General features: G+C 37.5%; 1 protein-coding gene across 1 annotated transcript; it reads right to left on the reverse strand.

Moving 5' to 3' along the window:
• Positions 1–26310, reverse strand: LOC132139744 (lysyl oxidase homolog 2B-like). Its single transcript, XM_059548339.1, has 14 exons — positions 26164–26310; positions 24277–24646; positions 23366–23541; positions 14331–14542; positions 9631–9847; positions 7681–7864; positions 6021–6178; positions 5743–5910; positions 3186–3351; positions 2338–2578; positions 1912–2027; positions 1622–1758; positions 1378–1489; positions 1–608 (listed from the first exon to the last, which is right to left on the reverse strand). The coding sequence occupies exons 2-14, from the start codon at positions 24614–24616 to the stop codon at positions 538–540; spliced, it is 2298 nt and encodes a 765-aa protein (XP_059404322.1). The 5' UTR covers positions 24617–24646; positions 26164–26310; the 3' UTR covers positions 1–537.
• Positions 26311–26676: the final 366 nt, after the last annotated feature.

Below are 26676 nucleotides of genomic sequence, written 5' to 3' on the forward strand. Positions count from 1 at the left end.
TACTGGTCTCTTCATGCCTTTATTTTTCTGTAGATCTATGTAATATTCGTTCAGAAGACTCATCAGAGAAAAGTCCTCTCAACTTATCAAAACACTTACAAAAAGAACTAAACCACAAGTCCTGTCAAGTCAAAAAATAAAAAAGTGCACCAGAGTTCCTTTCATTTCTGAAGTGAGTTCACTTGAGAGTTATCCACAGTTTCATCTTCAACACCAACAGCAAACAAAGAAAGAATGAGGTTTCAGAATTGCTACTGGCTCAGCAGTGAGAAATGGAAAAACAGCATTTCAGTCTGTTAATCTTTTCAGAGTCACTTCCTGTCTCAAATCTGAGTTCTCAATGGAAAAAGTGATGTTTAGTCCTGTAATACAGTAGATGACTGTGCTGCCTATGTGCTTACACTGAGCATAATTGAAAGAGTACCATGGAATTACTGCTGAGAGATGAAAGGCCCTCTAGAGAGGTGTAGTGGTTCAGGGCACTTGATAATCTCACTGTTTGGTCGTGGTTTCTGGGTGTTCATCAGCACTATTCTTTTACCTATGGATCACCTGATTGTTGATCAGGCCAGGGAAGGCGTCTTCTGTCGCTGCACTAAAGGAGCCCCCTAAAAAAGACAGAATCACAGTGATGTTCACTATACAGCTATACAGGGTACTATATTATACAAACATAAAGAATTTTACTTTAAAATTTATGAAAGTGTCAGTAAGAAATGTAATGTTTGGAATGAAATCTCCAAGGCTGCATTTAACTGTAAAAAAAACAGTCATTTAAAATAACACTTTTTAAAATATATTTTAATATGTAATTTATTCCTGTGATGACAAAAGTTGAATTTTCAGAAGCCATTACTGCAATCTACAGTGTCACATGATCCAAATATGATTGTTGTTTTTATTATTAATGTTAAAGACAGCTTTGCTGCTTGACATTTTTGTGGAAGTCTTTTTTCAGACTTCTTTGACAAATGAAAAGTTCAATACAACAGAATTTATTTGAAATAGAAATATTATCTGACATTAGTCAAGTTTTCATGGTATTTTTTGATTAGTTTAGTGCATACTTGCTGAATAAAAATATACATTTTTATATTTAAAAAAAAAACTACCAAAATATTTAAGTGGTAATGTACATTTTACATATGCATTTCATTTTTAAAGAATTAGCACACTTTTCAAATAAAGCAAAAAGATAAGTTTCAAATGATACAATTTATATTATAAAATGTAGTTATAGACACTTTTTGGTAGTTAAACTTAGAAAATATACATATTTAAAGAGAAGGGACTTATAAAGTCCAAAATGATGACATGTGAAAACATTTTACATGACAAGACAATGTGAAGAGGCATAATTCATAAATGTTTGTTTACCTATATGGCAATTATACATCCATATACGGTGACCATCATATCGACATCTGCATTTGACAATGTTATTGGTGTAATCTGACTCTGCAACCTCATAATTGGGGTTAATTACAATCTGTCAGAAAGAGTGAATACTGTTAGTAAAAACAATTAATCACAGTGTCTGTGTTCAAGAACCAGGATAACAGGATTCAAAAGAATTTCTTTGGTCCTAAAATTACTACTAGTTTGTAAATGCCATTATTACCTGGAATATGTAGTCTCCCGGTTTAACATCTGTAATGTCCACCCACTGGCAGTCGATATCATGTCTGTATGTATCCCAGCAGCCCAGTGTGATCCCCTGCTCACCAAAGTTTGCACACTCGTACCTCTTCTCTATTCCTAATAAAGTTAACAATACAAAGATCATAAACGTTGATCACATAACTGCAAATTTAATACCAATAAAATTTCAGTACCAATAATACACAGTTAGAGTGAGGTGAAATTTGATTTACAACTGTGGGCTACAAAAACAGGCACATTCTCTGATACCTTCATCACATTCTGAGTCCTCTAGACAAAAGCTTGCTTTGTGTCCCTCTGCCACCTTGGTGCCATTGTTGCTAAGTAGGTCATAGTGGGTGAACACTTCCATGCTGTGATAGTGACTGAAACAGCAAAAAGAAAATATATAAAAAAATATACACTACTTTGTTTTAAAATTTGAGGTTGGTAAGATATTTTATTTTTTTTGAATGAACTCTTGTATGCTCACAGATGCGGCATTTATTAAAATAGTAATATTGTGAAATAGCTCTACAGTTTTAAATACTGTCTATTTTAATATGTTTCAAAACTGAATTTATTCCTGTGATGCTGAATTTTCAGCAGCCTGAATGTACTCCAGTCTTCAGTAACACATGATCCTTTAGAAATCATATTTATATGATTTCAGTTGTCAGTTATCTGACCCCTCACCTGTGGCAGTCATGCCAAACCCAGCTCTCTCTGGAGGCTTTGGGTCTGAAGTCAGACTGTCCATTGTTGTGGATCTGGGAGGAGAACCGGAGAAGCCGGCGATAGGAGTTGCCTGGGGTGGAACTGGAAGTAGAGCCCAGGCAGTTCTCCTCATAAGCGCACCGTAACATGAACATAGGACGGTCCTCTAAGTATGTGGTCTGTTGCACCACCTGGGGGTTGAGCACTAGATCTGGGGCAGCTGCAGGGAACAAAGCCAAAAAGAAAACTTAGCTAAAGTTTTAAAAAAGATGTGGAATGGTGTCCAGAATGGTTTCTGCATGTTTCTTCTTGATTTTCAACTCCATATTATCTGACAGTGCTGGGTTTAAAACACATAGTACACCACAAGCTACATTATTTATTGTTCTTTATTTCACCAGGAAATAAACATTTAGAGATTAAAAACCTCTTTTACAGAAGCGTCCTGGGCAAGATGAGCAGCCACAGAAGTGAACAAAACAACACAATACCAATACATATATAAAAATAAAAAAATGCATTTTGATTCTTCCTTTAACAGCTCACAGATCAAAGATTTAAAAGTACACACTGACAACAAACTTTGCATCTATCACTAGCCATGGCATACCGAAAAGCTTGTTTCCCTTATTTAATTGATACAAATGGAGCAGAAAGGACATATATGTGCTAGTGTTTATACAATGCAAACAGTCTTGCATGTTATTTTCAACGTAACCAGTAGAGGTCAGTGTTTAGTCCAGAAACAAATAAGTTATTAATAAAATATAAATAAAATATTACAATAACTGGATTTGAATATTTGAATATGATGATAATTATCTCACTCTCAGAGCAGGAAACTCCAGCAGCAAAGCGGCCTCCACCTTTAGGGCAGCTGAGATATTGTCCGTGATGCATACAGTGGGAGAGAGACATCTCTGTTCCTGCACACCTCACCCCACTCATCACCATTGAATCTGCATTCACTGCACCAGGCCAGTTCCATGTCTCCTGTACAAACACATAATCACACCTCAGCTCAAATCATTCTTCCAATCCACCAGGGAAATTAAGGGAAGTGCAAATACACTGAATATAAAGACAGCATTTATCATTGTACAGATTGTTACATTATTAAAGATGCACCCTGTAATTTTAACTCAGTCCAAAATATATTTTTAAAACGTATTCTTTTTAAAACATAAAGTACTTTTGAAAAATGTAAACTCACATGAGCAGACACAAATGATAAAAGTATCAAATATCATCATAGCCTAGTAAAAGCTGTTTTATTTTACATGAAGCAAGTTGCATCATAGGAGCAGACAGGTATGAGGCATACTTAAGATGTATATATAATACTTGCTTTATCTCAGTATGTGTTGGTATTGTTAATTAAATCTAAAATTCCAACTATTAAAAACAGCTTTCATTGTTTGAAATAAAGCTGAAATATAAATAATATATAAAAATCAAATAAAAACTTAAACTTTAAAAAACCTAAACAAAAACGAATAGATGTTGCCTCGGTGACTAAAGGAAATACATAAATAGAAACATGCACATTACACATATTATGCACATATTATACAGTAGACAACAACACATTTCAAAATGACAAAAAACAAATTTCAATTAAAATGAAAACTGAAAAATCGAAATTCATTGAGTAGAGCATTTAGTGGTATCTGTAACTGAAACGTTTGCTTTTTCATGATTCTACATTCACATCACTAGGTGTCCTTACAAGACTGGCGTAAAGGAAAAAATACATGCACTGAATGCATCCTTATGAAGGAACAGATGTTAAAAAAAACAAACTGAATGGAACAGAAAAATGTCAACAGAGAAAGAGAAAAACACTAAGAGTAAAACGTACAATAACCACAAGATGGTGCTATTGCATGTCACCCAATCAAAACCTAAGGGACTTCTTTGTTCTAACGGAGAAAAATCCTCAGCACCCTAGACCTAGCTTAGCAAATCATTGGAAAAGTCCAAACACTAAATAGTAGCCATAGAATAGTTCGACTTAATATCCAGAGCAACAAATTGTTCTCTTTGCTACTATATTTTAAGTTATCTACACTGTAAAGTCGTGAGACAATCCGTTTCCCCTCAAACTACAAACCATTTCAAGCCATAAATCACTTGTCAACACAACAGTAACATCTTCAAAAGCAGACCTCTCCTTCTTTTTTCCGACCCTGCGGGAGTCAACTGTTTTGTTCTAGCTTGTCATCTATTTAAGATCCATTTGATGAAGAGATATAATTTTCTCTTGGAACAGAGAGTCTCTAACTCTCTTAAAGTCTTCCCAGGTGTAACTGTTTATCTTTAACAATGTCAAACCAGAAGGGAGTAACTGTTTCTCTTGGCAACCGAAAACACAGATATCTATAACTGTCAGAAAGCATGTATTTAAGGTTAATCTGAGGAAAACAAACTTGTCTTAAACAGTTAGCTGTTCTACTAATTACCGTAGTTCTCTATCAGTATCAGAATCATCATTCACACAGGCTGACTTTGCAGAGCTCTGCATATCAGGTCAATGAAACGGGAAAACACATCACACTCTAACAGAACTGGGATTCATTTCAGACTTCAGATATACAAGTTCATATATTTCCTTGCAGTACCGGTAACTAATTTGTCCCAAGCTGTAAAAAGAAAGAATTTCATCTTGGAGGCAGTACACGTCAGATGAGAGAACGCACTGCTGGGAGAAAAACAGAAAAACTGTTTTTTTATGGACATATTTGACAAATAGAATCAGGGGACATTCTTTCGAAGGTACAGCAGTCGGCTCTGTTTACAAAATCCCATCTGTGAATTGACAGATGCAGTGTCATAAGACTAGACAACATGTCTGAGAAATGGAATGCTGCGATTTCTTATTTACAATTAGCAGGGACAGTTAATGGGCACCACAGGAATCACGTTTTCACAAGATAACTGGCCTGAAACATTCCAGAACTGATATGATCTGGTTTTTCTAAAGCTATACTTCACAAGTAGAGATCTCTCAAGCTTTTGCAAAACTTTCAGCCCACACGGAGCTTTGATTTCACTAACAGCTGTCTTCCACCATCCCTGCTTACACAAAAAGAGCTGAATAGTAATGTGAAGTTGGAATACCATGAATTTCTTCAAAGGGCCAACATCCAATTTTTTAAGATCAAGGGACGACCTGGTGAGAGGGATAGACATATCTTACCAGCAGTCTGTTGAGGTGTCAGCGGTGTAAAAGGATCGCACTTCAAACTGTTTACCCTGGGTCATTCTAAACCCTGATTATCTTGGTTATTGTAACTCTGGTAACCAAGGGTTAAGCACAGTGTGACAGTCCTTAATGTGAGATTTAAATGTCCATTTCTACTGGGGTTTTGAGGGTAAACATACCTGGAAAGCATGGCTTGCGAAGCCCAGGCCCAGCTGTCTGCAGACCACCATGGCCTCCATTGTGCCCCAGCCCTCACCACACACAGTCCCCCACACCATAGAACCGTTGCGCTCCATTAGAACCTCCACACGGCCTTCGAAGGGGTTACGACCTCCACTCAAACGCAGCTGCAATAATGAAGAGCACAGCGACCATGTTATGCTATAACGGTAAAAATACATTTCAATATCCAGTCATATTAAAGGTACCACAGATGCATAAAACAGTAAGTTCTTACCCTCTGTTGAAAGCCCATGGCAGGAACATTGCACCTCACGCCTGCGTCTTCCTCATGACTGCAGCCTTCAGAGTCTTTGTCCATACTGAAGGGGCATTCAGTGACAGACTTCTCAAAGCCAGAACATTTAACTTCATTCATATGTACAGGGCCCATTCCTTGAAAATACACATGTTCATACAGAGAGACATCCATGAATAGTCTTAAACATATATTTAGTTATAATTATTTACTGTAGCTCAAACAGTAAGGTATGTTTTAAGGTATGACAAGAGTCATATCTTTAAACACATATTTAATGATGGCATCATATAAAAAATTATAATAATAATTTATCACAAGAACCATAGTGCATTGCTTTAAATAGTTATTGTGTGCATTGTTGAAAGAATTTAAGGAATTTTTGTTTTCAAGTAAGAAGTTATATTTTCAGCTTAAACCTATCAATCCAGAGGCTACATAACCATGACCTACAGTACCATATCATTTGGATCCCTTTTAGGACAACTATAGATCAGTGACCTAAAACAAACATGGAACCATGCAATTTGTCAAAACCAAACACCTTTAATTGACATAGCATGGTGGGACAAAAACAAAATAATTTAAATAAAATAAAATAATAACAAAATAAACAAAACATTCAGATAAACTGTAACGTATGCATTAATTATTGCATTAACATATTATTTTGGCCGGGGGTCTGAAAACCCCTAAACATGATGATGCCCATGGGGACCCATTTCATAACATATATATATATATATATATATATATATAAGTCATCAATACATTTTTCACGATCCATTTGTGTGAACAACAGCAAACATTAAAAAATATGTTAACATAATTTGGAATCGTAAAATCTAATTCTCACATATAAAAGGTCACTGCACTATAAAAACATACCTTAAATTTCAGAACTCAAGATGACTCCAAAATGACTTGTTTTCTACTAATAAAAACATGAAAGAGTTCCTGTGTAATACTTATCTTATACAGTATGCAAAGATATTAGTCATATCAGTTCATAACACCTTTAGAAACTGGGCTTTAAATTACTTATATTTATATTGTACTAAAGCCAAAAAAGAAGATGTAAACTAATGACTGACAACATTTTAGTGCCATGTAAAAAAAAAAAAAAATTAATTGTAAAAATAAAAATAATTAAATTATAATAAAAAACAGACAATTTTAACTTTATTCTCTAAATATTTTCACTTTAATCTCATATTGCTATGACTTTATTCTCATAATTTTGACTTTATTTTCAAAATATTACAACTAAAATATTGTATCACTACTTCTATTACTTTATTCTTGTAATATATTATTCATTTATTTATTTATTGTGGCATCAAAACACCATTGTAGAAGAGAAACGATTGAAATTCTATTTTTTCCAGACCCCCCAGAGTCATAAAAGCAGTTCTATTCAAGTTGCAAACTAAAGGTGTGCTAGAAAGATAGTGTCTGTAGTGAACATACTGATGGAAATGACTTTCATTATAACAAGCAATATATCAAATTTAGTCCTCCATTTCCCTAGAGCAACTTGTGCTATGAATACTTAAAAAAGGGCACAAGCAAATGCACAAAAGTCAAGGTGGTAGTAATGTTCTCTCTATAACCTTCTGATCAGTTAAACTATATGCACCTTGTCCAAGTTGACCTCCAGAAAGAGCTTCTTTGGCACTTCCAAATCCAAGCTCACGACACACCACAGTAGCTGCAACGAGATTCCAGCTGTCATCACAGATCGTGCCCCATTCTCCATTTTTCAACACCTCCACACGCCCCTCTCCAACTACAGCGCCACCTCTGAGACGCACCAGAGGTTGCTGTGAAGGAAGAAGAGAATGACTCCTCTTTGCAGAAAAGCTGAAACTCTTTGCTTAAAAACTAATTATGGTTATACTAACTAACAATGAAGGATATCCATATTTGAGACATTTTCCAATAATTCAGGAAATTTTAAAGTGAAGTGACATTCTGCCAAGTATGGTTACCCATACTCAGAATTTGTGCTCTGCATTTAACTCATCCAAAGTGCACACACACACAGAGCAGTGAACACACACCCAGAGCAGTGGGCAGCCATTTATGCTGCAGCGCCTGGGGAGCAGTTGGGGGTTCAATGCCTTTCTCAAGGGCACCTCAGTCATGGTATTGAAGGTGGAGAGAGAACTGTACATGCACTCCCCCCACCTGCAATTCCTGCCGGCCCGAGACTTGAACTCACAACCTTTCGATTGCGAGTCCGAATCTCTAACCATTAGGCCACGACTTTAATGGCAGATGTGCATGACAAACCTCAAGACATCATAAGCCTAACATCATTATAAAAGATTATAAAAGTTGACAAATCAATTTCTCACTTGCAAAACAGTTGTGCTTGCTAATTTATTTATTTTTTGCAACCACAGTACATTGTTCAAAAGAAATTATCTGAAATATTTTTGTAGCATCATAAATTCATACTGTCACTTATGATCAATTTAATATATCATTGCTGAAATAAAGTATTCATTTCATGTAATAGTTCATCTTTGACCATAAAATCAATCATAGGTATTCTATAGGAATTCTTTCAGAAATACATTTAAATGGTGTAGATCTGTTTCATGCTAATGAACTCACTGACCTCGCTGAATGGTATGTAACAGGCAAGCTTCCACATGGACCACTTAGATATGTAATTTGGAAAGAGTGATGTCATTTTCGGCTTCACAGTGCTTTAGAGATTCAAAAATATTCTCTTTTTTGTTCTCTAACATTAGTATTCATATAATCACAGTTTGTGGCAACTTAAAATATTGAACTTAAAAAACTGTCACTTTTCCCATTAAAACTTCTTTAAATACGTAAGAGACGATTCACGTTAAAGTAACGACTTAGTCTAGATCAAGATTAGTCTAGTCTAGTCTTAGTCTAGATCAAGATATGACCATGAAGAAAAATTGTGCTGAGCACTGCTCCATACTTAAAGGGTTACTCCACCCCCCAAATTAAAATTTTGTCATTAATCACTTACCCCCATGTGGTTCCAAACCTGTAAAAGCTTCGTTCGCCTTCAAAACACAATTTAAGATATTTTGGATGAAAACACGGAGGCTTGTGACTGTCCCGTAGACTGCCAAGTAAATTACACTGTCAAGGTCTACAAAAGTATGAAAGACATCATCAGAATAGTCCATCTGCCATCAGTGGTTCAAATGTAACATTATGAAGCAACGAGAATACCTTTTTTACGTGAAGAAATCAAAAATAACAACTTTCTTGATAATGTTACAGTTGATCCACTGATGGCAGATATGCTAGCACCTTTCATACTTTTCTGGACCTTGACAGTGTAATTTACTTGGCAGTCACAAGCCTCCTGGTTTTCATCCAAAATATCTTAAATTGTGTTCCGAAGATGAACGAACTTTTACAGGTTTGGAAGGACATGGAGGTAAGTGATTAATTACAAAATTTTCATTTTGGGGTGAAGTATCCCTTTAATAGTTTTCATAAAGGTGAGAGTCAGAAGTTCAGCACAAAACAATACCTCATGTGGACATGTGGCTTCTTGCATTTTTGGAAGAAATACATCATCTGGCCTCACCTCCTGTCTGAAGGCCTTCTTGTATCCTGCCATGGGAGTGGGGGCAAAAGCTCTGCCAGGGATGCAGCTGACTACCACAGGACTGCCCTGCTCAAATGTGCTATTAGTTTTGATGGCAAGCATGTGGCCTAGCTTACAGCTAGATAAATGAGCTTCATTTCCCGTGCAATTTATGGAGTAATCCCAATATGTTGGCTTTCTACGGCGGGCAAACATCCTGAGAAATAAAGCAAAGGGAATTTAAGAATTAAACTGAATAAACATAACTAAAACAAAACTCATGTAAAGGCCCAAGTGGAAGATCCTACTCATAAGATTCGTGATAGCATTAAAGATTTGATACACACTGAACTGTAAAAAGATGAAATGTTGCTGAAGTGACGTCATATATTCCTGCAGGAAAAATGGTGCTCATCCTACAAACAGAATATTTAATAAGCTTCATATGAAATCCCATGATGTTAACAGTTCCCTGTCAGAAGTATACTGGCCGTCATTCACAAAACATACACAGTCCACATTTGTTTTTTGTTTAGACTCGGAGGGAGAGAACGTCTCACACTGGAATTGCTCCAAAGTCTGTTTCAGATCCCTGCTGCAACCACTATTGGGAAAACAAATGTGGACACAAACAAACACACACACAAAGGCTTTTGAAGATACAAAATAAATGCTAGACATAGCATTTAACTCACAGATTCTAAACATGAGAAAAAAAGTTCAAAAGCTTGAACATATAACCAGGCAGTTAATTTATATTTTTTGAGCGAACAGCTGTAGGGAAAGCTGTTATACTTCATCATCTGAGAACATTGTCTGTTTGTTCCAGCCAGGGAAAGAGCCGTATTATTTACAGGAGCCATTCATGTGCGATCCTCTGAAAGGATAGTCCCAAGTTTTCTTATGAAGGCATGGTTTAGAGCCACAGGGCAGACAGAGGTAGTTGAAAAGAAGCCCATTTTGGATCCCTGCTGAAAAAGCTACAGCCTTTGGCTACGTGCCCCACCTCCCCCCAACATCAAGCACCCAATTAAAAAAAAAAAAAAAAACAGACAGCGCCAGCACATTTCATAAGGCACACCATGTGTGGGGAAGCACGTAGCTTAGCCGAAGAGTCTGAGAATACAACCAGCTATAAAGCTTTAATTTCCATTGTGCCTGTATGTTTTGTAATAAAGCAGATTCATTATTTTCTAGTCCTAACTAGTCTTTAGTGCTGAATTCCACATAGTTATGAAAGTGCTCATGAAGATATACTCTTAGGTCATAAATTAGGAATATATTATGGAATGTAATAGCTTAGCAGAAAGTATAAGTTTGAGTTGCCCTCAGAAGATTTTTATATTTATTTGCCCATTTTCTTGTAGGAGTACTACAGAGATTTATCTACAATGAAATACTCCCTAGAAAACATCCTTCTACCCCAAATAAGGTTCATTTACCTAGACATGTTTGAGAGGTAACCAGTGGTTTCTCAGACCAGGGCTGATGGAAAAGCACCATGTCTATTTTTTATTTTATTTCCAATGTTGGGTATTTTCTTTCAAGCTTTCTACCAACAGCTAACAGTCCATTAAGATTTATGTCTTATCAAACAAAAAATTACTTATAGTGAATTATGGTATGAAATTGTCAGGCTGTTTACACTAAGATAGTCAACATATAATAGTGCTTCGATTTAAGCAACATAGCAAATTAGATTAAAGGAAGTTTTATTTATATTTGTTAAAAAAATGAAAATTTAAGCATACACTGGAAATTCTAAACAACGGAAGCTCTAATATAAAAATATTTCTTCTGTACTACCTACTGTATTATACACTACTAGAAGTGTAAAAATGTGGGGACTTGGGATTTTGGGACATTCTCTTAACCAATATCATAAGATATATCCAGAAATTTAGACCAGGATGATTTCCCTTGAACATTCAGTCCACCCTTATTCAGTAAATAAATAAAATAAAATAATTTTGTGATGAAACTCTTATATTGTCACACACCTGGACTCATTTTGTGTGTTTTTTGCCCCTGTGACCCAGTTTCTGTCTCTATGTGGTTTGATTAGTTCCCAGGTGTGTCTAGTCATTTCCGCATATGTTCCATGTCCCTGTTAATTTAGTCATTCCATCCACCTGTGTTTTCCCTATTATCCCTGGTATAAAAGCCTTGTCCTTTCAGTTCTGTTTGGTCGGGTCTATTCGTCTACTTGTTACTTGTCAACTTGTCAACTCGTCTACTTGTTACTTGTCAACTTGTCAACTTGTCTACTTGTCCACTTGTTACCTGTTACTTGCCACTTGCCACTTGCCACCTGTTATTTGCTACTTACCTTGCCTATGTTTGATTTAATAAATCCTTGTTTCAATTATCCCTCAGCTCCGAGTTCCTTCCAGCAGCGTAAGCCGTGACAGAAGACCCGACCTAAAAGTTAAAAACTGCGTGTTTTCTCTCCGTTTTGTTTTCCGTTTTTTCACAGTCTTTTTCTTTCCGTAGTGTGTAATGGATCCCCTCTATCGCCCCGAATACCTCCTCCTCCTGCTGGAGCAGGAGGGACTTTCTCTCGAGGACCATACTAGACGGTTTCTCTTCCTAGCTAATGCCACCAGCTACCCGGACCACGCGCTCTGCACCTTTTATCACGCCAGCCTGAACTCCAGGTGCAGAGCGTTGTCGCCCGAAGATGGTCCTCGGGAGGATTTCGCCGCATTCATAGAGTGGAATCTGGTGAGAAATGGGTCACCTCTCACGGTCGCCCAATGGAGGATCTCGCCAGGCCCACTCTTGACCCAGAGCCCAGCCTACTATCTCCCCACGGTACGAGGCATAAGCCCGAGAACCCCCGTTAAGCCCAGGACGGGCTCCTGATCCCCCGTTAAGCCGAGGACGGGCTCCTGAACCCCCGTTAAGCCCAGGACGGGCTCCTGATCCTCCGTTAAGCCCAGGACGGGCTCCTGATCCTCCGTTAAGCCCAGGACGGGCTCCTGATCCTCCGTTAAGCCCAGGACGGGCTCCTGATCCTCCGTTAAGCCCAGGAAGGGCTCCAGCCCCAGAGCTTACTCCAATGCCTGCTCCTCCAAAATTCCCACCCTCCCACCCACTCCTGCCTCCTCCTCCGCTGTCGTCTGGCTGCCCCTCTGCTCGCCCTCAGCCTACCATCATTGTGGTGCGAGCTCAGCGGGACCGCCATCTTCCAGCGACGCCTTGGTCGGCGTCTCCCTCACCTCCGCCTCCAGCCTCTGAGGCCTGGACTCCGCCTCGGCCCGTTGATCCGTCGGCTCCACCATGGCTCCCCGGCTTCGCCTCATCCCTCCGTCCCTCCGGCTCCGTCAGGCTCCTTCATCCCCTCGGCTACACCTCAGTCCTCGGTCACTCTGGCCTCACCGCGGCCTTCCGGATCCACATCGCCGCGTCAGTCACCAGAGCCATCAGTTCCGCCTAGGATCTCCGGCTCCTCCCCGTCACCCTGGCTCTTCGGCTCTCCGTCTCCGCCTCGGGCTCCTCCTCCACTTGCTCCGTTGCCGTGGGTCGAGTCCCTGGAGTCGGTGACCATTCCTCCTCCATGGCTCCTTCCTCCGTCGGCCCCACCTTGGGCCGTTATGGCTGTGGCCTGGGTCCTGCTGGGTGCCTCCTGCTTCAGATCCTTCCTGTCTCCTCCCTGGCTCCTCCCTCCGTCATTTCCTCCCTGGCTCCTTCCTCTGTGGTCCCTGTCTGCTGGCCTCCCTTTGTTGTTTCTACGGTGCGAGGACGCACCTACCGGGAGGGGGGAGTACTGTCACACACCTGGACTCATTTTGTGTGTTTTTTGCCCCTGTGACCCAGTTTCTGTCTCTATGTGGTTTGATTAGTTCCCAGGTGTGTCTAGTCATTTCCGCATGTGTTCCATGTCCCTGTTAATTTAGTCATTCCATCCACCTGTGTTTTCCCTATTATCCCTGGTATAAAAGCCTTGTCCTTTCAGTTCTGTTTGGTCGGGTCTACTCGTCTACTCGTCTACTTGTTACTTGTCAACTTGTCAACTCGTCTACTTGTTACTTGTCAACTTGTCTACTTGTCCACTTGTTACCTGTTACTTGCCACTTGCCACCTGTTATTTGCTACTTACCTTGCCTATGTTTGATTTAATAAATCCTTGTTTCATTTATCCCTCGGCTCCGTGTTCCTTCCAGCAGCGTAAGCCGTGACATATATTGGATGACTCAGTTCACTTGTCTACAAAACTAAACCTCTATGTATTTGATGAAATTTGTATATGTTTCATACGTCAGCTAACACAGACCCTGCAGTAGCTTTAAGGACCCATGGACAACAGAAGATGCATCAAAGCTGTTAAGAATTCATACACTCTAGGAGCACTATGATTGAAACATTTGCTATGTTCCATAGATTGAAACACGGGATGAAATTCAACAGATAACATGACCATATTTTCATGTAAAACATATTTGTCAGTGTAAATTCCAAATAAAGCTACAAGCAAACAATTAAACTCCATATGCACTTTATTTCCATTTTGCTGTAGGGGGAGTTGAATGGAGTAGGATTTTTATTATCAAAAGGGGAGTACCTCCATGTAAAATATTACAATTCTACATTTTCCCTAGGTTCCCAAAGTTACATTTGCCTTTATGTAGAAAGAAATCTATATTCTAAAGGAATATTTGCACAAAGGAATCTCGACTGAAGGGCAAATGAGAACTCACTTGTACACACGGGTGTTGTATCTCTTGTCTCCTGGGAAGCCGAACATGCCACAGATAACCCTGCTGTTCATTTGAGTCCACTCATCATCACAAATCTGCTTCCACTTGCCTCCATCCTTCACCTCCACATAGCCCTCTGTCACTGGGATGCGCTTACGATATGTTGACAGGATGGGACGTATACGAACATCCTCCACCTGAATGTTCAGACTCTAAAGGGCGAAAGACGACAAGTTTTACTGCAAAATTAAAGCTGATTTATGATATACAATGATTTTTGTATTAAAAAGAAAAATAATTACTGGGTGAGAAACCGAAGGCCAAACATATTAGATATATTGTTTTAACAAGGAATCTCCCGTCAGTTGGGTTACCCTATTATGGCTCCATTTTCATATAATAGCGTAAAGTTTCAATTTGTTCTGTCAGCATTATTTGTGAAACTCTTAACGCAGGCCCTGCTTAACTGGACCCTTTAACTTTAACACTTTAAACTAAACAGATTTTACAGTTGTTCCCTTCATTATAAACATCCTATATGTAGGACTTGTTGACCTGCTCCACCTTTGAAAAAACTTCCAGCCGTGTTTACCCTCAAGCCAACTACAATTCACGTCTGTAGCCAGACTGTAAAAATGCATTTAATGGGTTCTGACGTATATAGTCGATAAATAAAAAGGCAAAGAAGAGGTTACTGCTTTCAAGCTCACATCAAATAATCCCAGACACCTTGATAATCAGGCAAAGGTGCATGGTTAAAATTCTTTCCCCAAAGTCTGGAAAACTGAATGAAGAATATCTTATGCAACACTGAATATCAGAAGGTACTTCAACTCGTTAGATTTACATAGCAGCAACTTCATGTATTTCATCCTGTTTATTTATTCATCATTAACTTTATGGACTAACACCAAATTCTTCCAGTAAGTATCTAGGCCTATGTGAACTCTAAATGCGTCAGAAGGAATTAAGCTAAATCATTTCAGTAGACTCTAAGACTACTTGAAGAGCTTTAGAAGTAGATCCACATTCCTATGCAAAGAGACCATGTGGGTTAAGTTTTGAAAGACTATATGCGATTCTGAGCTTAGTAAAAATAGTGGCCTAAACATTACATTGCCCTCTGTACCTTATGATATAGTTTGACCACATATTTGTGAAAAATGTTTAAATTTGTGTTAAACAGACTACCATTTAAAAGTCTGGGGTATGTAAGATTTTTTGTTTTTGAAAATACACTTCAATAATTTTATTCATCAAAGATTTATTGAAGGGGATACTGGATTAAATTTGTACTTTTTTATTTTTAGTTATTTTTTTGCATTTAGTTAGGTTTCTGGCATGTCTGCTAGCTCAGAAGAGCTGAAAAGTAAACACACTGTCAGTTTGTTATGGGATGTCTGAGTCTGGAACTGTATCTTCCAGCAAGCTGTTTCAATTTGCAGCCACATCATTCTATGTAGAATGCTAGCTATTTTAATAAGACCAAGGCAGTAATGAAGGGTCATTTTGAACAAATCTTTAATGTGACTCGGGGAGAATAAGTCATCTGGAGGAGTGATTCTTTCAGTCGCGCATGCACGACATCCTATAGGTTCTGTACTGGAGTTAGGCAAGTAGTTCACCTGTTTTGAGTCTTCGGGTTTTTCGAGTTGTTCGTTCATCACGTGACAGACCCATGAGCTTAACCTATGCTGCCTGATCCAGAAATAGACTTAATAACAATAACTTTTTATAACCTTTGTTATGGAAAAGAACCATCATGACAGAAATTCACACATTTATAAACTGTAAGAAGTATTTGAGACCAGAAACGCACCACGTAACTGTAAGAGTAAATAGTAATAATGATAATAATAATAATAATAATAATAACTATGGACCCATTTGTATGAACGCTTGTCAATTAACTAATTTCTCTATCCAATGCTGTCACGTCATGTGACAAAAGGACAAACAATTCGAAAGACTCGAGAGATGAACTAGTCAATTTTCTTTCTGGCTCAGACTGCATTGGTTTAGCTTATGGGAGTCACGTGATGAACGAACGACTCAAACCCGAAGACTTGTCAGATACGAGGTGAGGTGAGCTAATCATAGACTGAAGACCCAGGTAAACAATGAATTAATATTTCTTACAGCATTATAGTTTTGTACTATTTGTAGTGTGAACAATGTTTGCATAAGCAGTAGACGTGTTAGGGAAGTAGCACTAAACATTTTAATTATATTTTGCTAAAATGAACAAAATGACTTTGAAAAAAAGATTCATTTATTTAGCTGAACGAGACTCAAAGGTCCAAGTCAGTAAAATAATCCCAACTTCCCATCATCACTACAAGGCAGCGAATCCTGTCCTGTGTCAACATGCCCTACAGAAGAGAGGGGTGGGCTGAGCAGTAGCTCATTATCATTTAAAGAGACATGCACTGAAATGAGTCACTGTGAACAGAGCTGTTTTTGAAAGGATGAAAAGGGTGTTGTTTTAAACAACACAAATGTTGAGTAATTTTAACCAAAGTACAATACAAACATTTCATGAAGACCCTAAAGATATCCGATGTCCCCTTTAAGATTCCAGTAAAGACATTTATAATGTTACAAAACATTTATATTTCAAATAAATTGTGTTCTTTGAATTCATCAAATATATTAAGCAGAACTACTGATTTCTACATTGATAATAATAAGAAATATTAAAAAATATCTTAAAAACCAAATAATAGTAATAGAATGATTTCTGAAGAATTATGTGACTGTGAAGACTGAAGTTATGGCTGCTGAAAATCCAGCCTTGACATCTGAGGAATAAATGACAGTAAAATATACTTAAAATTGTTCAAATATATTGAAATAGAAATAAGTTATATTCAATTGTAATAATATTTCACAAAATTACTGTTTTACCATATCTGTAATATAAAAAAAGAAAAAGAAGAAATGCAGCCTTGGTGAGCATGAGAAACTTTTGCTAACATCAACAAAAAACAACCCCACACCCTTGAACAGTGGAACGTGTTGAAAACACAGCATTAAATTAAATTTCAACCAAAGTTAAAGATGCTAAACTAGACATTGTCTCTCATTCTCTCTTACACAATAAAATTGTATTAAAATATCAATAAAAAAAGAAAAAAAAACTTTGCAATGACCAGGTATAAAAGTGCTCCCATTTTTTTATGAAAAGTGAGGGAGAACAAGAAGTGGACAACCCACCCACCCCCTGCCCTCGACAACATAAACCAGAAAAGAGGGAGGTGTCTTTAATTTAAGAAAAATACATAAATAAATAAATAATCAAGCAAGTAATGCAAGCTGAAGTCAGGGATTTCGAACTAGTAATGAGAATGTGGTTGTTTATGAATGTGGCAGAGTCAAAGGATATCCTTAATGGACCACACTGGAAATGCAAGCAGTGCAATTATGTGGGTTTATTCCAACATGGATACACAATAACAAGTGTTCACTAATATGACCTAAAGAGTAAAGACTATTATGGATTTTAAAATGTCCGAAATCTTCACGAGGCAAAACAAAACTCACAAATGAACTGCCAAGCACTCAAAAACATGAAATGGTCATATATGTAAATCAAGAGATTTTTTTTTGTTTTTGTGAATGAAAAGGTCAGTCTTTTTTATGCCTCTGAGCAAGTGGTCACAGCTGCAGGTTGAACGGATTTAATGAAGAACTGTGCCTTTTCAAAATCTAAATTGGACTCTGTGGTCAGCAAAAGACATCAAAATATAGAAGCAGTTTCCATGACTTGGCACAAAACTAAGTAAACCTTTCATAAACTTCATATCTAAGCTATTGTGTGATGCAACAAAGCATTCCCATCAAATGCTAAAATAAAAAGCTACAGGAAAACACCAACTAAAACAGCATATAAAGGCAACCAAAAAAAAAACCCACCCCAACACAGATTCATGACTTTTTAAATATGTTGCATAACATATTGTTTGGTGGATAATAAAAAATGAATTTCCATCATAAGAAAACAACTCCGTAGTCTTGATAAATGAGATTTTCAATTTTTTGATTGAAGTCGCCATTTACTTTGTGACTTGATCAGTGAGTTCAAAGACAAGTGCACATTTCTCTGCTACATGAGGTTTCAATTAACTCTTTTCTAAACAGGCAATGTGGAAAGTTTTAATTAAGGTTGGAAGAAAAAAACACCTGAGGTGTGATTTATTATCACAAAAGAGGAAGAAAAAGACTTCCAAACACGTGTGGCTGGCTTCCATAGTAACTGGATTTTGCAGCGAGGAAAGAAAAATACAGCAGCTGTGATATCGATTTATGAGGGCTTGTCCTTCTGTGGATGTAAGTAAGCGTCTCAGGAGACCAAAAAGAAAAAAGAGAACCCTCTTACTGCTCAAACAGGAGAAGGAGTCAGAGGCGCAAGTGGTGAACTGACAGGCATTCTTCCACTGGCCGGCAGACAGATTGTAAAAAGGAAAATGTCACATTGTTTTCCCTTCAAACAAGAAGAAAAGTGAGAGAGTTGACAGAGTCTACAACTAAACAATACAAATAACATAAAACTATTCCACAAACTGTCATTCAAAAAATATAATAAATCAACATACCCAAGTTAAAATTTACTAAAATGTAAAACTTGCAGTGCTGATTTTATTATACATTATATCTTTAACAACTTTGAATAACTTTACTGGTGAAGGAAATTTAAATGAATGTCTAAAATCCACAAAAGGAGTACAAATGGTAGATATTATTGTCACAAGCTAAAGATGGAAACAAAGACATGGTTTTAACAAAAATAAAACTTCTGCTATTAAAAATGGCCGTTGTTTGTTTTTAAACTCTTTGCAAAGACATGCTAAATGCTTCTCTGGAGATGGAGTCCATTTCCTATTACCATTTTCCCTTCCCCCAACTTATAACAGAAAAGTGGGATAACAAAATGCTCATAGTTTTTACATAAACTTGTCTGTTACTGAGCTTTTAAAACAGATGGGCAACAGATAACAAACAACCTTTCTACTTTGCTGGACAATGCCCTGGCCTGTCTTGTTAGACAGACTGAGTGCCTTAACACAAGTGATGATTATCTGTTTCCTAAAATAGCGAGATTGGAGTAGCACGGCCCATTCCACTTATCTGGTGCCCATGTTTAATTGTCTTTTTATTCTTTCTCTGACTGCCACTCTTTTAACAGTTAATTCTGACCTAACCGTCTCCTACAAGAATTTTTAACATTGAAACACTGGAAAAAACAACATTGAATTTTGGTGTCAGTTTTCAAGGAAAACTTTTACATGTACAGAAACCTCGGAATCCTCAGGAATGTAAAAAAAAATGTTTTTTTCCACTTGGGTCAAAAGCAAAATGTACTACAAAAACCACAAGCAATAGTCGCATACTATACTGAATGTAGGGCGACAAAGTAGTGAAGGCTAGGCTTAAGACTGAAAGAACAACTCTTCCCACAGTAAATTACACTGCTAGTCACATTAACTGTGGTTTGATCTGCATTTTCAGAGATTAAGCCTTCTACTTCATAGAAATAAACATCCTGTGTCATTTCCCTTAAGTATGTAACTTGAAGGGGAGGAGAGGCAGATAAGTAAACAGAATGAACATCGACTTAAAGAAACAGAGAAAGCGAGTGTTTGATAGTAATGAAACTGCTAACTGATCATTGAAATCATTGATCACTGAAATGTTATTTTAAATATGACATCAATCAAGCATCTGTGTAATGCAGTTCATTACCTCAAATGTAATTTTGACTCATCCCTCAGTTATTAAAAGCATTTAACAGAAAAAAACAATTACTTTCTTTGAAGTTTTTTTTTCTTTTAACCAAGAATACTATTTTATTCCATTTACCCAAAGGTAAGGAATAACAGTCACATTTTGACCTTTGATGTTAGCAGGAAATGTATAGGGAATATACACTGCATAACATTTACATAATAAACTCACTTATAGACATATTAAAAATATCTGTGAAGTGCAGTACAGTACAGTGAAGTACAGTACAGTCTTGAAAAAAGGTTTTAAAAAGGGGGATTCGTGGAACATGTAGAGCAAGAATAATTGTGCATGCTAGGCCAGACTCCAGAGAGGAGGAACATATTAGTCACAAAAAAAATAATGTCTGCCTGTTTCCGAGCTGATCAGCAGCATGAGATGAAGTGGTGGTGACCATGTTTATCTTCAGCTGTTGTAAAAGTATTAACAGAATTAAATGACTTTGTGCACGAGAAATATCTTAACCTTAAAAATCTTTCCAAGGCATATTAAGCCCAACTAGGATTTTATGTTTAAAAAAACTCGTCGTTAACTCTTCAGCAAATAAATAATGCAACTTCCCCTGAACTCAGTAGTACTTTATAAAGGCACAAACTCCCTGTGATTGTAACTAAGGTATTGCATAACACGTGTCTGCATGGTAGGCCCGGCTTCCAGCTGCTTCTGCGTGTACCACTCTTCTATGATAATGGTGGATGAGAGCACTGGTCCTGATTTATACAGGGCTTGTACTGCCTAGATTTATCAGAATTGTCAAAAATGGATTCATCTAGTTTTCATGTATAGAGCTAAATAAATGGAGTAAATGGGATGGAAACATTTACTACAAATATATGACTGGCTAACCACATACCTTTCTTTGCAAACAGGGAGAACATCTTGTTCATTCACATTAAAATAAGGCTGTAGAAAAATATTCACAGATTTGACCAGCCAATGCTCTAAGTCTTGCTGTAAAAAAGTCATGTAGTGCCATGATTTACAGCAGGGGTCTTCAACTAAAATTGTTTGCAGTCCAGTAACAAACCCTCCTCACTAGCCAAGGTCCAGAAAATAATATAGAAAAACATGAATTCATAGTTATTTAAGCTCAAATTAAAGACTTTTTAGGACCTGCACAAGTAAAGTTATTTAAAATGATTTACAGTTTTTCAGGTATTCACACACAAAATAAAGTTTTATAAAAAGATTAACTTCCCCGTCTAAACGTAGCAGCAGTTAACTGTAGTAGTAATCCGTGGCACCATAGGACCCAAAAACAGCTCTACTGAGCTGACGCTGATGTGCTTGATATACATTTTATTTAATTACAAAACAGCATTTGGCATTTGTTTATTTCATAGTTTCAAAAGGCTTCGCGGTCCGGATTCATGTTCAGTGGGGTCACAGGATATTTGAGGCACATAAATATTTGCAGCTTTTTGGATGGGTTCAGAAAAGTACAATGTATCTTTCCTTAAGTATTGGGTTTGAAACACCTTGACAAGATTTTTTAGATCAATGCTTCTGAGCGAAGAGATTCAGCAAATTATTACGTATACCGTAAAAATATACTATTTTAATGACAACAGTTATTCCATACCACTACCTGGTAAATGAAGTGTTCAAGTTCTCCCCCAAGACCTGTCTGAATATTCTGTTGAAGTCTCAACTTTGGACTCTCCTCCACATATGCCATTTCTGCACTACACTTACACATTACATAATTTTTCCCATTTTAACATGAGGAAGGCCACAGTGGGCTGCCTATGAACATTCCCAGATGACTTGAATGTGGCCGGCATTATGGTAAACCTCTATGTGATTTGACTGCCTTAATCTGGAGCCCTTGCAGGCTATCAATAGACGGAAAAGCGGACTCTGGCTTTCTCTCCAGGTTTCTTAGCTGGAGATTACCAAATAGAAGCTGATCTAAGAAGTCTAGACTTCCCTCTAGCCCCTGCTTGACTCATATATTCCCTATTCTTTTAGAAAAGGCAATAATACTTTGAAATGAAAATCATACACAAATAAGTATCGTTGTGAAATCTTTACGTATATTCAGATATTTTCTTGCTGCAAAGTACAGTGGTGATGAGTGCTCAGATGGACATTCATTAAGGTTTCCATATGGTATTACACTGATAATTACAATCAAAGATTAATTCTTATTTGTCACATCTTCTATAGTCTGTTTCACCAAAATAATGGAATTACACTTCTCTTTGTTTACAAGAGAGCTTATCATGAAATATTTCTCTGCATGCTTAATACATTCTTTCAAGATGATACTGTCGGCTCTGAGCATCTTGTGTATGGAACGAGACAGGATGGGGACAAATCCTGTTATTACTCTAAGTGGACTTGGAAATGAATTTAGATAAAGCCAAGGAGCATAAATCTGGGTAGTGTAAAAATTTTTTTACAAAGAAGGCGTTTAAACATTCCATTGTCATTTGCCTTGCAACCAAGCCACTTAGCTCTGGGTGGGGAAATAAATGGAAAAGAATGCATCGAACAACTGGAAAGGAAAAACAACAATAGTTTCAGAGTCATCCCACAACTAGTTTCCCCTACCTAGAAAACTATTTCATGAGGGGCCCACAGCAAAAACCTGCACCTTGGCCCCAGGTGGAGAACTTGACTGCCAGTGAGACTAAATGATGTACCTCTGAATTATGAACTGAATCAAGAACACACATTAGTAACACATTTAATGTCGCTGTTTCAGAACATTAAGAATTTTAGACCTTTAAGTATTCTGTAGCTTACAGAAAAAAATTAGAGTAAGCCATCAGGTCTGATCACCACAAGGCTAAACTGCACCTTTTTTCTGCATTTGACAGTGCATTTTCAGGCTGCGTTACACCTGCACAGAAAGTGCGGCAAATCATCCTTTCAAAATACACTTAAATGGATATATAACACATCTCTCATTAAATGCTGAAACTGTTTGGTTGTATTGTGTTGACAAATTAATATTCTGTAAAATTTTGGACAGATTTCCCGAACTACCTGCACACACACTGATTTTGCACAAATCACTAAAAAACATATTTTGGCTTCAAAATGGGTGAAATTCACTAAAAGGCTTTGGGGTACTATTAATTTTGCACCTACAATAATAAGATACATGACTGTAAAAATATTTATTTGTGTCCTTTGGAAGTTGCATTCAAAATCCATTTGGCTCAAAAATTTGAATGGGCATGATGCCACTGAATAGATTTAGACAATAACAGAAGAAACACACCTGTATTAAATTCACTTACATTGATGTTGTTGGTAAGGGTGTTCACAAACTTGAATCCTGGGATTCTCTTGTCACTGCAAACCACCCCAACATCCTCAGAATGCTTACAATCAGACACTCCTATGCCATTAGACTCACACTGGGCCAAGCTTCTCTCATTCCCCGTGCAGCGGACATTGTCAAACCAGATACGACCTAAAAACACAGAAAGTCAGTGCATGTATATTCTAAAACTCATCAATACTCCATAGAAGAACATCACTGAAATATTGCAGACATTCACTGTTTTGCTAATACTTTCACAATTATTATGTATGCAGCTTTAAAATTCATTTGTCACAGCACTGGTTCATTAAAACCAGTGAAAAGGGTGCATGAGGACCAATTCTAGAACCATACATTCATATACATTTTACCTAAAATCTTGAAGTTGATAAAAATAAATAAATAAACAAACAAACTCCACGGACATGTAATAACCTATAATATCAAAGGAATAGTTCACCTAAAAAGAAAATTTGCTAGAACTGACTCACTTTCAGGCCATCCAAAATGTAGATTTCTTCACTAGAACAGATTTGGATACTTTTTGCACTACATCACTTGCTCACTGATGGATCCACTGCAGAGAATGGGTGCTGCCAAAATAAGACTGCAAACAAGTGATAGAAACATCACAATAATCCACAAATAATCCACATGACTCTGGATTACTGTGATGTTTTTTATCAGCTATTTGGATTCTCATTCTGACATCACCCATTCACATCACTGGTGAGCAAAACATGTAAAGCCCCCCCCCCCCCCCCCCCCCCCCAATCTTACATGGCTTGAGGGTGAGGACATTTTCATAAATTTTTCATCTTTAGGTTAACTTTTCCTTTAACTGCAGCATGATTTTAAATGAGAAAAAAATGATCATTATCTTACCTTCTCCCTTCCCATATTTAGATGATGGAGACCAGGAGACTGCTTCCAAATAACCCAGTTCTCTGCATACAACTTGGGCTGCATGAATGGTGAAATCATCATCACACACAGTCCCCCACTCCCCTTCATAGAAGACCTCAACGCGCCCTTCGTTGTGCTTGCGTTTCTCTCCTGCCAGCCGTAGCTGTACCCTGGGCGTATCTTTAGGAAGCTCTGGAATAGTAGAAAGGTCTTGTGCAGGGTCTTGGTAGCCCGGAAGGAAACCCAAATGCTCATATTGTGCATAACTAAATCTCCATGCGCACAATAGTACAACTGACACAGACCAGAGGGCCAGCATAATGATAGAGGCTCAGAAGATTTTTATGTCCTACAAAAAAAATAGGGGGTGAAAGTGAAGCAAAGGAAGTAGGTTTTATTGTTATTACTGTTTAAAGGCAGCACATAAAGACATTATTAATGCTTATAGAGAGACATAATCTTGATAAACTTTTATCAAAGTATTGCGCTCAAGGATCCATCACCAAATCAGCCCACATCAAAGAGTGCAGTAATGAGAACACAGAGACTTGTTTAGACAACACCGTGGCATACTATTCATCTACAATGACCATACCCTAATCAGAAAAAAAAAAATTAACTTTGAATATCAAGCAAAAGAATCTTGTTTTTATCAGAAAATACAGTTTAATTGAAAATAATGTTTGACAGGTAACTTGTTCCTGACTGGGGGGAAAACACTCCATACAAAGTAGATGCAAAATTCTGACATTTAAAACCCAATTTAAACATGGAAATACACAGAATGTTTTAGGACGTAAATCTAAAAATACTTATTTGATTCTGAACTAGTTTTACATCTTAAATCAACTAAGCAAGTGATATTATTTTGTACAAAAGGTCATTTTTTTAAGGTTGCCACTCCAAGATAAAAGAGGCACTTCTACAAAAGCACATTTTAAGACTTCCGCTCACTTTCTCAAACACATTCAGAAAGTTATTGTCTAAAATATATCACAATGGTGAAGCCTGTAACCTAAACTAAAACTAAATTATACAAGCATGAATAAATCTTTCAGAATCTTTTCAGGATCTTAGGATGCATTGTCCAAATACATGTGGCAAATAGACATGGCCTCAGAAGTCTCAATGAATTGCCCAAAATTTCCATCTGCTCTACAGCAGCCTACTGTGGAATTTCTTTTAAAATGTGCTTGGTCTTAACTGAGTTTATGTAAAGCTCACCACACAGACCAAAGGGTTTGTTCAGAAATGTATTTGGTATATACTGTGTGTGTATTCGCCTGAACAAGACTATTGCTCTGAGCCATCTACAGCTTTGGAACTGCCTGACATTCCTGTCCTAAAGACCTGGTTTTTGTCTGTTAGTAGTTTACTTCCAGAAAGCAAGTCCCCTGACCACCATGAATAGGATTCTGACAGGACATAAGGGTTCACATGTCAAGGGGTCACAGTCCTGTGCAATTCCACCTAGACACAAAAACCCAGTGTTGTTCCTGAACAAAAAGCAAAGGCACATCTAAGAAATATCTTATGCAATCACATAAACCAACACGACAGCACAACTTGTATCTCTTATTTAGTCAGAAACTCCTTGTACTTGCATCCTATCGCACGAAACTCAAGTATGACGTCATGCCTAACCATTAAAATCACTGTTTCTCTCTCTCTCTCTCTTTCTCTCTCTCTCTCTCTCTCTTTCTCTCTCCTATCTTACAAGGAAACGTGATGTATTGTAAAACCAGAATGTCAGGTAACAGATTTTAAAACGAAATATTCAGTACAACTATTTTCGTTTAAAAAAGAAGAAAAAATGCGATTATTCAAAAGCTTATTGAAGCAAAGCAGATGCAGTTGTCAGCTTACTTTTGCTGTGAGTGCAACTTTCACCGTGGAATACTCCTCCGAATGTGAATCTCTGCTTCTCTCAGCTGTTGCACATCCCCTCAACTTTCACTGGTTGATCTCCTACAATTTCAGAGAAGTCGAAACAAAGTAACGTCTTGTAGAACTGCCCCCTCACGCCCACCACTGTGGGTTGGTGACCTCATAGACCTCCAGTCGCGCGGGCACATAACTGGAATTTTAGAGGAAACGGACATGATGTACGTGCCTAAAAGAAGTCGGTGTAATAAATGTGATGGATTAAATAATCTCCTAGCCTGACAGCACTTTGGGTCACTGGTGGAGAGTTTTCTGGAAGGATATTTAATGTTTGTTGGTGTTGTCGCTTTGGGTTGGGAGGAATGTATTCCAGTAAGACAAATATATGAACCTCATAATATTTTCAATTCTTAAACGAATTTTTTTTAATCCGTTGAACCGGTTCACAAAACCAGACTGAGTGATTCCTGATTCGTGGCTGAATTCAGCAAAGCA

The sequence above is a fragment of the Carassius carassius genome, chromosome 4, assembly GCF_963082965.1.
Source record: "Carassius carassius chromosome 4, fCarCar2.1, whole genome shotgun sequence".
Taxonomy (NCBI): Eukaryota; Metazoa; Chordata; class Actinopteri; order Cypriniformes; family Cyprinidae; genus Carassius; species Carassius carassius.